The sequence below is a fragment of the Amphiura filiformis genome, chromosome 5 (genome assembly GCF_039555335.1).
Source record: "Amphiura filiformis chromosome 5, Afil_fr2py, whole genome shotgun sequence".
NCBI classification, from domain to species: Eukaryota; Metazoa; Echinodermata; class Ophiuroidea; order Amphilepidida; family Amphiuridae; genus Amphiura; species Amphiura filiformis.
The window spans coordinates 4,076,986-4,089,115 of NC_092632.1; the positions used below are offsets into that span (position 1 = coordinate 4,076,986).

Here is a 12,130-nt window from a genome sequence, read left to right on the forward strand (position 1 = left end):
ATTAGTTGTGATGTTGACATGGCTGGGGCTGGGCTGTATTCCAAAGTGGACTAACACAGCTAGTGTGACAGGAGAAATCTACAGTCCTGGACAAACGGGTTGTAATGAAATCAGTATTGTATTGCAAATTAGCCCCCGTTTCCCCTGATCAGTGTCGATCCTAACATTTTGTTCATGTGCCCCCAGTAGTACTTGGTGGGACAGGGGGAGGTATTGGGGGTGAGGGTAATGTTTAGACTTGACACAAAAGGAAGCGCCATTTCATCATGCTAAAAATAACGAAAATATGGCCATTACAAGGTGCACATTCTATTTTTTAGTCCAACTAATTTTGTCCAGCATTGTAAATGATCTAAGACCAATATTAATGTGACATTGACTTGTTTTATCAATTGATTGACATATTGGTCAATCACTTTGATTCTCAATCGATCAATCAGTTGACCAACTGAGTGACAGATGAATCAATCAAAAACAATCAACCGAATTTGCAAGCATCAAGAATTTCACTTCTAGAATGGGGTATTGCAGTTGAAATTCATACCCCTATAGAAGACATGATCATATCTCCACACAGGGAGTGTGAATTTCAACTGGGGTTACCTGAATGGGTGACTCCATTTGAAATTTACACCCCCTGTGTGGGGGTTAAGGTCATCTCTTCCATAGGTGTATGTGGATTTCAACTTGAAGAACCTAATGTTTGCCCCAAAAAAGTATAAAACAATTAAAGAAAAAATTAAACAATTGTTGTAAATTATGAATAACATCAACTAATCTGATAAATAATAATAAACAATGTAAACCCTGGTTAAGAAGATGTTTTACTTTTTTTTCCAACAATAAATTATTGGTTTATTTGACTGATTGAATTTCCAGCTCATTGTCTGTATGTGTTTTTTTGGTTTCAGGTTCTCTGCACAGTTACATTTGATTCCAAAGGGTCAGCACTCAGAACAGATCCTATATCAGAGTTAACGGGGTAAGTTGAATACATATTTGGAGCTTTTTTGGCAAGAATGTTTCATTTATTCTATTTTATTTATATAAAAACAGTCCATTTGCCTGAAAGGTCATTAGTCATTAGCTTTAAGTTAGGAATTTATAATAGAGTATTTTATGTTAGGGTTAGGGCTAGCATTAGAGTTAGTGTTAGGGTTAGGTTAGGTTAGGGTCAGTGTTCAAATTAAACTTAGAGTCAGGGTTAGGTTTGGCACTAATTTTGGGGATTCAAAAAATATTATCAAGTTCTGCCAAATGAAGCATAGCTCAATCCTAATAATTCATTTAGTACTAATTGGAGATAAAGCAAACATTCATAATTCTACTAATTTCTTGAAAAAAAAGCAGCATGTTCGGCATGTTTTCTGAAAATCAAATCACAAAAATCAAAGACTTGAAACTAGTCTAAGCATTCAAAATCTTGTGTATATGCTGAAATTTTGTTCTAATTTTCATTTTTTTGTGTTACTTTAATTAAATATTGGTTATGAAATATGTCTTTTCCAAAAATTAGAATGTATGAATCGAAAGTAGACTTCGTACAAATCATTAAAACTTGATTGTCACAGCATGTGAAAAACACACTGAAAATGTGGCAGGTATGTCCGGAGTTTTTACTCTGGTATATCTGCCTATGCATGTAATGTTTCCATTTGTAAATTCATGTTTAAATATGCTTGTGTGCGTTGCGTAATTCTTCTTTCCACTGTATATTGATATATTAAGAATACGATTAAGCATCATTAATTTGATCTCGTACGCTAGTTTGTAATGTTTGAATGTTTCCATGTTCCAGTGTATGATGCGTAGGCCTCTTCCCTTGTTTGCATGATTATATTAGGCCGGCGGGTAAGCATCAGTTATTGATCTCGTACACTGGTATGTAATGTGTTGTTTGTACTGTTTACCCCAGCATGACTGCTCATATCCATAAGTACCAGACTTGAGTCCTGTTTATCAGGGACAGTCTGTGTAGCTCAGTGGTAAGAGCGCTCGCCCGACAAGCGAGAGGTCTGGGGTTCGAGTCCCCGCACAGGCAGGTATGTCCGGAGTTTTTACTCTGGTATATCTGCCTATGCATGTAATGTTTCCATTTGTAAATTCATGTTTAATTGTGCTAGTGTGCGATGCGTAATTCTTCTTTCCCTGTATATTGATATATTAAGAATACGATTAAGCATCATTAATTTGATCTCGTGCGCTAGTTTGTAATGTTTGAATGTTTCCATGTTCCAGTGTATGATGCGTAGGCCTCTTCCCTTGTTTACACTGAAAATGCATGTTTTTGTCCCGTAATTCATAAATTTGGCCAAATAGTGAAATTCAACTCTTATTGCCAGTTTAGTAACAATTAGGATTGAACTGTATTTCATTTGACAGAAGTTGATAATATATTTTAATCTAAAAAAATGAATGCTGTACTTTTCTGGAATGGGGAGTATAGGTTTTGTTCAGCTATAGGTTTAGGTTAACTTAGGGATAAGGTGATGGTTAGAGTTACGGTAAGGATAAGGACTATAGTCTATATATCAGCAGCACTAGCACTAGTTGAAGTTCAGCGTGTTCTACACCTGGGGTTCTACATTAGCTTGGTGCATGTACATACTTTTACGCACACAATCAAATTGGCGCATATGAACATGCAAGAAACAAGCCAACACAGCACATGCTGAACATCAAAGCTAGTGCTGCTGACTGGAGGTAGATATATATAGACTATAATGACCCTTTGGACTATTGACCTGTAACTGTTTATATGCCTGTTACTGAGCACTTTGCACCCGCATTTTAGTCCTCTCACCTTAATTAGGTCGTTTCTATTGGGCTGTAAATGCAGGGTAACAATTCACTACTCATGTATTTAGTGGGGAAGGTGGAAGTTCAGAAAATATTTTTTTATTACCTTGAAGGTCAAAAAATCAGATTTTGAATCCTGCTGTATATGTGGCTGTGTCACCCACCAAATCTTCACCCGAACTGTTTCTACTGTGAATGTCAACGCGTAATCACGACTATTAACCCCCTCACTTCTCCTGATCTGTTTATACCAGGGCTGAATTAACTTGAATTCAGTGACAACCATTTGCTCAGTAGAAACATCGAGTTATCTCGATGGTAGAAACATGCTGATAGTGTGCAGTTAGATTATTTTGCCATGTACCAACAAACTTCCTGTTAATGTTTGCAAGATGTATGAGAAAAGCATGCATTGTGGCAAAAACAAATGTTTAAAAACACATGTTTTAAAATGATTGATTTTCTCCCTTTCTCAAAATCACAGGGAGAGTGCCTTGACCTTATTTAGCAGAGATGCCAATTTTCCGATTTTATTTGGAATTCCGATTTTTTAGGAATTCTGACTAACAATCTGATTTTTCAGAATTTCAGAAATTGTAAAAAAAAAAAAAAAATTTAGTTTTTTAATTTTTTCGGTTTTGGAGTGTCCCTGGACCTAGAGCTAAATGCTAGGATCATTCATGGTTGACTTATTAAAAAAAACTGTTTTTAATATGAAAAGTGATTATTTGTACTCATGTCATACTCTATTAATGATTTCAAAATGCATTGAATTTGTATCTATTTTGAAACCATTAATAGAGTATGACATGAATACAAATTATCACTTTTCACATTAAAAACACAAACAGTTTTTTTTTTTTAAATAAGTCAACCATGAATGATCCTAGCATTTAGCTCTAGGTCCAGGGACACTACAAAGCCGGAAAAATGTACTTAGTTTCTGCGGCTTGCTTTTCTGAAAAGCTGATGTAGACGGCGAAGCTCTGGTCATTTTTTTTTCAGTAAAGCTTTATTTTGAAAAGCTCTATCCCATGATGCAGTTCTTATCCCTGTAAGTGTCTCCGTTTTCAAGTTATGAAACTTAGTTCAATAGTTGGCAGTTAATTTCTGATTAAGTAAGAACTACCTTGGAGGCCATTTTGGCATTTTTTGCTTTCATTGAGTGTGTCGCCCCCGGACCCCCACTGTTCACAATTTTTCCTATTTTTTTCCATCTACCTGTTGGCATCTCTGATTTAGGATATTTAAAATTTCCCAAGCAAAAGTTTGCATGTCTTGACCTTTGGGCCCTTCACGTATCAGTTAGAACCCTTTTGTCCCTTGCAATCAGTAGTAGTAGTAGCATCTTATCATATTGTTTGTTTTGCACTTGGGGTCAATAAGTCCATGATTATTTTTATACTGGTGATGCTAATAATAAATAAGATTGTTTGTTTAGTCTTGGTTATTGCCCATTTGTCCTGTGATAAGGCTGTTCAAATACCTGTAGGTTGAAATTGGTCACAAAGTTTGACCTAATTGTAGTGAGGAACAAAATTCCTCACTAGGGATCCAAATACCTTCTTCCATTTAATTTTTTTTGACTGAAAGATGAGCCGTTTCTTTTTAGTTGGCATCAATAAACATGGCATATATTATTACCATTATTAAAAGATGAGATTTTTCATTATAATATATTTTTAATTTGTGCAATTCGTAACATTCATTAGAATTTTCAGTATTTTACACAACTGTAACCAATTCCTATGAATACCTGAACATGTTGGCAAACCTTCTTTTCAGATAAAGCCATATATAAAAGATATACATGTACCATGAAAAATGTCTGGAATTGAGGTTTTTGTAATTTGTGGATATGGTATTCTTATTAGGCAAAGTACAAAAGGATTAGTAAATACCCAACAACCTTTGTTCACTCCATTGTATGTTATGTAATTGGAGATATTCATGACTGTATTTCTTAGACACTAATGTCTAAAGAACCATTTAGACAAATTGTGCTATATCCTCAAAAGTATGTGATACAAAAACAAATTAGGTGTCATTTGAAAGCTTATTTTCAAATCTTTAAAATTATATCAAAATCTCAAATTATGAGATGTTCCAGGTTTTGTAGAAATGGGTCACAAACAAAGGAAAGTAATTTAAAATGTGCATGAAGCTCTACGCATATCTGTATGGTATATTATTATTAATCTGTTTTCATACAAGCTTAAGTTAATATCCGTATATATATATCCCTAGATACCCCAAATGATGTGATACTGACAACAGATACTGGAATACACCACTTTCATGATTTTATTCTGCCATTTTTGTTGAAAATTGTTATTTTGTTACTGCCATGCTATAAATAATTATTTGGGCAGCACATCAGTGCGATGACCTCATGACGTGCTTATGTGCCGATGTGAGCCACGTGGAAAGTTTGTTTGACCTGTAACTACTACCGTAACCACTCGGGTATAAGCCCGCCCCCCTAGATTTCACTTCAAAAATGGGGGTGGGCTTATAACCGGGGAGGGGCAAGTACTTGAATTTAGAAATAAGAAAAATCATCCCCATTTGTATATGCCCAATCTACCAGTAATTTCTATCATCTATGTCATTTTCTTAAAATTCTAAGTGTGGAATATTAGTTATCAACTTATATTTTATATATATATTTGTTCTTAAATGTGAGAGAAAAGCATTGATTTGATTTAAGAACTTGGCCAAAATTTAGTACTGGGCTTATAGCCGAGTGCACCCTTGTTCCCAGAATGTTTTGAAAAATAGGGGGTGGGCTTATACCTGAAGGTGGGCTTATACCCGGGTGGTTACGGTAGTATCATGAGTATACACTAGCATGCTGCAAATGGAAAGCATATGTGGATAAATGGTGAATGAATTGACAATAGATTGGCAACCAGTGTTGGAATTAAGCATTTTCTTATGCGTATCAAAATTTGCTTTCATTACTTTTCTCTTGGTACATTCACATACTTCAGTGTGTAAGTCTATGGCATAAAGATGCTACTCAACTTCAATTTCGAGATAGGAATAACAGCACCACTGCTATATGTTTTTCTTGGGCTGGATCAGCCAACTATTATTATTACTATTCATGGTTTGTTAAAACACGGTCTCAGCTAAAAGCTGAATTGATGTGCAATTTACAATTATAAAAATACATCAACTGAATGACACAGAATATCAAAAAGCATAAACATTAGGCCATGGGGCGAGACATCCTCCTACAACCTTATCCCAAGGTGAGAAATATCTGCTGCTGAAAGTGCAGACAACAGTCCCTGGAAAAAGGTGATTATTGTTAAAATTCACTATTGTAACAGCCCTGGAAACAAATACAGGCACAAAGGCAAGTTACTGGTGTACTTTTCTCAATTCCAGAAAAATGCAGCACTCATTTTTTATGGATTCGATAAAATTAACCCGTTTTACTTAATGAAACATATCCCAATCCTAATCCAGGGCTGCAATATCAGCACATATCAGATAATAGATTCTTGCAAAGATTCTCCTAAACTTAAATTACAAAAATCAAAATTTATTTTCCTAAAATCACACCTATTCTACACACAGTTATGTGAGAATCAAGGTTGATTCACACAAAGTACAATGAAATTGCAACCTATAATCCTTTAGTTACATGTAACTATGCTTACTGGCAATGAAACTTAAATTTTTATATTTGGCTATGTTTTTGGGGGAAAGGGACAAAATTTTCCTTTCCCCACAATCGCAATCACAAAATTCAAAGACTCACAAGTCTAAGCATTCAGAATTTTGAGTGTAGGCTAAGATATTATTCTTAATCTTTATTTTGATTATAGAATAGCAAACATGTTTGCTAAAAATTAGAGAGCATAGACTGATATTAGACTTTGTACAGGTCTTTAGGCTTAGTTATTACAGCATATAAAAACACTGAAACTTCATGTTTTCAGCCCTTATTTCCAAAAAATTTACCAAATATTAAAATTTAACTATATTGCCAGTTAGGTCCAACTAAAGGAGTATGATTGTTTTATTTGGCAAAACAGGATATTTTTTTAATCCTAAATATTGGTACTGCACTCGGAAGTATAGTGACTTGTCTTGGATAAATTATTTGTCATAAATGATGTTTGCTTCATCGACTAATTTTTAAATGCAGAAGAAAAATACATATTTTTTTTTTGTATTTCTGTGACAATTTTATTCTCTAATATACATATTCCTTACAAAGTCCAATGGCACAAAGTATATCTCTAATTTTTAATTTTGAGAACAAGACTGTTAACAAACATATCCAACGAACAGACCCACATATCCGTTGTAGCAATCAAACATGGTTTTTGTTTGTGTTTTTTACAGCATATAATTATTTGCAATCACCCATTCTTTTACACTTACGAATTAGGATAAAAGATTGTATAAATGCATATTTTATAAAGAAAATTGTATTAATCTAATGACAGCTGAGAGCATAATGAATTCGTCAGATTCAATATTAAATACAGGATACTGGATATTCCCAATGGGCTATTCCAGTTGAAACCCCCTATGGAAGACATGATTTTAATCTTCTAAGCAGGGAATGTGAATTTCAAATGGGGTTACCTGATTGTGTGACTCCATTTGAAATCTACACCCCCTGTGCAGGAGATTAAGGGCATGTCTTCCATTCTCTGGAATAGCCCATTGGATTTCACCTCTTAATGTTTATTCCGATTCAAGCAGTTTATGGAACCAATACTTTGCTCTTCTCTCAACACAGAAGTTAGACTATAATAAAAGTCAGAAACACACTACATACACATGCCTCATATTCCAATCACTATTCCGCAAGGACAGAACCACTATCCTGTATCGTGTCATAGACTACATTAAGGAACCAATTAAATTTAGCACTTACAAGCTAAACTACATCCACTGACTAAGAATACGGTTACAGTCCCAATGTTGGTGTTTTCAGCAATTAAATTTGGCATATCTGGTTGACAGGAATCAATAACTAAGGCAAAACAAAATGCTGTGTTGCCCTTACATGAAAATATTGAATCAGGTTGGGCATTTTCCCCACTTTGTATACCAATCAACCAATTTAAGCCTATAAATAGGGATCAATCAATTTTAAAAACTATAAAGGAGCGCAAAACTCATTGTTGGCTATATTTTCTGGTTATGGTTTTAGCAAACAAATAAAAATACTGACCCATGATTTTGCACAAATCAGGTCGGGTCAAGTAAGGGCAATGCAGCAATTTAAAAAAAAAAATTTTTGCCTAAGAGAAAAACATTCTGTTTTTAATGTAACTTGTCCCTGAGTCATAGGTCATTATTTTGGCACCAATTACATTATCAAAGGTGTGACACATGATTTCTATTGTTTCATCAAAGTTTTAATTTAAAAAAATACTTGATTTGGTGCATGCAACACTTGAAAGAGATTGAACACTGGCGGTCACATTCTAATGAATTATATTGAAAAGTTTTGAAATTATCCAATATGCATTTCCCTCATGATCAGGTCAAATCTGTAAGTACAAAATGTTGTGGATAATTCAAAGGTCATAGTTCAAATGTCATATTAGTTATCATAATCATGGCAGAATTTTGTACTTGGCAATCTTCTCATAGAAAGGCAAGCAGAACTCAATCGCTGCCTTCACGTCATCACTTTCACTGTCATAGTTCATTTCTTTAGCGGCACCTCCTTCAAAGCAAGTGCTTGCAAATGCTCTTTTATAAGTACCTATAAACTGGTTGCCCATCTTGTGGGATTGGGCAAGATGCCATTTATGCTTCTCGACAAGGTCTGGTTCCCATGTCAACAAGTCGTCAGTAAACTTGAACCCTATCTTGTCGCAATACTGCTTCATGACGGATGCTGGATTAGCAACAAGATCATCAGCATCAATGACAATAGCTGGTTGTTTGAGCTCATTGGTGACATACTGGAACAGGTCCCATTGTTCTTTGTAGCTTTTACCTGGACTTGGATTAATTTGATTAAAATCAACTTCACCCATAAATGGAGGAAAGCATGCTGCTAGTCGTACTAATGATGGGAACACTCGACCGGGGTGACGGATCAAGAAAGTATGAAGAAACCCCTCTGGAAGCTTGTCGTATCTGTCAGCAATAGCATAGGCCATTCCTTTTAAGAATACCATATCGCGACCAGGATAATTAGCTTCTAGTTGGTCTTTAACATATTGGAAGGTCATCAGAGGCTCACGGACATCATCTGGCAGGTTACCCGGTGTTTTGAAGATTTTTTCTGGGCCGCCATGGGCAGCGGTACAAAAGGACTCAAAAAATACTTCTACATTCCCTTTGCTTGAGATACACTGAGTGAACACTGAAGAGAGAGAGCGTGGCACACCCCAGGCAATTACTCTGAGTGGTGGAATCTTGGAGGAATCACTCATCTTGATTGGTTTCTTACACAAGCTGTTGATATAACAAGAAGGAGGAACATTCAAAAATGGTTTCACTTTGAGACTAATTTATCTATTTCATTTTAACCTTTTCTATGAAATATTATTTAATCATATCGCAGAAGGTAGGCCGGTTAAATCCAGTGACTGATACAACCTTTTGACAATGGCAATTCTAAACCCCACGTTATATCCAGAGATCTGCTAAACCCAGTGACAACGACTAAATCCAGCAACCTTTTGACCATAGCAATCCCAAACCCCACGTTATATCCAGAGATCTGCTGACAACGGTTAAACCCAGTGACCGCTCCCCCCTATTTCTCGGGTGGAGCAGCCAATGGGTTTTAGCACAGAGATGCCACTTTTCCTACTTTTGTCTGAATTCCTACTTTTACAAAGTAAAAATTTCTGCACTTTTATATTTTTCAGCCCGTTTTGGGTCTTATTGTTCTAAATTTACGCGCTATTTCAGGTTTTTCAGACTTTTTGAGTGGTACGCATTGGCATCTCTGTAATAGCAATTGAAATGACCATGTAGTAAGGCTACACTCTACTGGTGTCAACTTAATTCAAGCATGCTCATAAGGCTCAGGCATGAAACCTTCCAATCAGGAGTTTAATAATCTAAGTGTTCAATACACTAATCCATGACACATAAAACAAGCACTGGTAGCAGTATACAGCTATCAACATTTACAAAAGTTTACACAAAAATATTGAAGGAAACAAAACACATGAAACATAAACAAATCTATATGTAAATGTAATAAGTTGTGCAGAACAGATTGATGGTGAACAAGAGGTTTAAAAAATTACAATCACTTCATTTTTTCTGTAATTTTAATTCATTGTCATGAGGCAAAGAATTAGTATATCTCAATTAAAGATTTTTAAATCCATTCCAGAATAGTTTTTTCCCAGCTCACAATTTAGTCAAAATAAGCCTAATTTAGATGCTCAAAACTATCAAAACTTGCATTCTCATACACCATAATTAAATATTTGTGACGACATTAAAGTGTCAATCAGACAATTCCGCCAATAAATATCTTTTAAAACAGTTTTCTACCTATAATTTTGAAGAAAAAAAATTGGAATAATGTTAAACTGACTGAAGTTAGACTGAGGCAAATATACACCACAAAACTATGCACAGAACATACACATTTTTGCCTTATATATCTATTTTTAAATAAATAGCTTTTAAAGCCATATTGTAACATTTCCATAAAAATAGATAGAGTACTTCTTTTCCATAAAATGTTAGCTTTAGTTGTCAGATATGTCCCCCGAACAACTGAGGTCAAGTAAAGAAAATTGGAGTTTACTACCAGAGCCAATGTGTGTTGCTCCGTCAGTCCGTGCTACGGTACGATCCTTTTATATGTGTGCATGACGAGTCCTGCACGCCATGTATGCTCTGTGTTATAAACATCGCATACACATTCGACTAATATTTCTTCTATTCAACTAATAATTTTGGATTTTGACAAAACTACAGCAGCTAAAGTCTAGATTTTTGCAGGGTATCTTAGTTTACTGAAGTACATTACAATCATGTAAAAAAACAGAATTTTAAAAATATTGAGGGCATCCTCCTTCAGCAAATGTTACAATATGGCTTTAAGATATAATAGATGTACTTACTCTATAGCCCTAATGCACTTTGTGTGTTACACGTCTACTCCCAGCAGATTCCAAGTTTGAAATGGACCTTGATGTATTTAGCAATCAATGCTTTAGATATTTAGATAACCAGTGTAAACAAAGGAGTATACAGGTAATATCAGGACTATTTTAAATTTAAACAACTACTGTTTGTCTATAAATATACTTCAAACAATATGAGTTTTGATGACTTCTTGGTGAGAATTTGACCTTTCCTACATAAAATATCAATAAAAATATACCTTTGTATTTACTATAAATATCAAACTGACAGGTAGAATTTCATAAATCAAATTAAGATAATGTCCTGCAGGGGATTATAAACTTATAATTATAAACTTGAAAATGCCATATTTTTGGTATTAAAAAATACTTTAGGAAGTTACCATAGAACAAGCTCAAGAGAATCTTGGAAGATGCGGGTTGAACATGCTGAAGGGCCTATATTGTATTCAAGTTTTTTGTTAGTGTCATGATCATTGTTTTATAAAGACAAATGTGAGATAGTTATGGATATATTTATGATGAAACTCATCACAAGGAAGTATAGTAATCTTGCTGTGTAGCAATTTTACATCTAAACTGAATTATAAAAGGCTATATAGGCTAGTGGATAAATGAGCTTACATATTACCGTTATTGGTAGTGTGTGCCTTATACACCGACTCCCAACAGACAGCACGTCATGTTGCGTCGCGTTTGTGCTGACCGAAGTTATGTTGCATTGCCTAGGTACAGAACGAAGCAACGTTTGTTCAGAACTGCAGGACAGTGTAAATGCATGAGGTGCTGTTCCCACCTAAAAAATGCTTGTGCCCATTGAAAAACATGTCAAGTCATGGAAATATATAAAACATCTCTTGAAAATTTAAGGTATGGTTTTCCAGGTTTTGTAAAAATGGGTCACAAACAAAGGAAAGTAATTTAAAATGTGCATGAAGCTCTACTCATATCTGTATGGTATACAGGGTGTCCCAGAAAAAAATACCGGGCAAATGAATTTGGACGTAAGTCAAGAAATAGACATCAGAATCCAAAAATCTAAAAATCAGTGTATAGCCCATTTTACTCTGCATCTTATACGCTAATTTGACTGGAATCGGTTGACTGAAGAAATGAGCGATTATATGACGCATGCACCAATTCACTTCATTCCAAGTTTGAAAGAAAGATCATTCAACAAAATGCGCAATAGTACTGTCAATGGGCTTCATATTTTGTACCGTGAA

At 34.9% G+C, this 12,130-nt stretch overlaps 2 protein-coding genes across 2 annotated transcripts in view; one reads left to right on the plus strand and one right to left on the minus strand.

The window, feature by feature from the left end:
* The window catches only part of LOC140152508 (polyribonucleotide nucleotidyltransferase 1, mitochondrial-like), a 64,870-nt gene that overhangs the window by 21,204 nt on the left and 31,536 nt on the right, over window positions 1-12,130 (plus strand). Inside the window, exon 13 of the mRNA XM_072174848.1 lies at window positions 912-982. Coding sequence (XP_072030949.1) covers window positions 912-982 — 71 coding nt within the window. The remainder of the gene's footprint in view (window positions 1-911; window positions 983-12,130) is intronic.
* LOC140151783 (uncharacterized) lies at window positions 7,958-9,250 on the minus strand. The gene has a single exon (XM_072174120.1). The coding sequence runs from the start codon at window positions 9,219-9,221 to the stop codon at window positions 8,391-8,393; it is 831 nt and encodes a 276-aa protein (XP_072030221.1). The 5' UTR covers window positions 9,222-9,250; the 3' UTR covers window positions 7,958-8,390.

What these genes read in the sequence shown, in the direction of transcription:
- LOC140151783 (XM_072174120.1), bottom strand. Translation starts at nt 9,221, where the DNA reads ATGAGTGATTCCTCCAAGATTCCACCACTCAGAGTAATTGCCTGGGGT.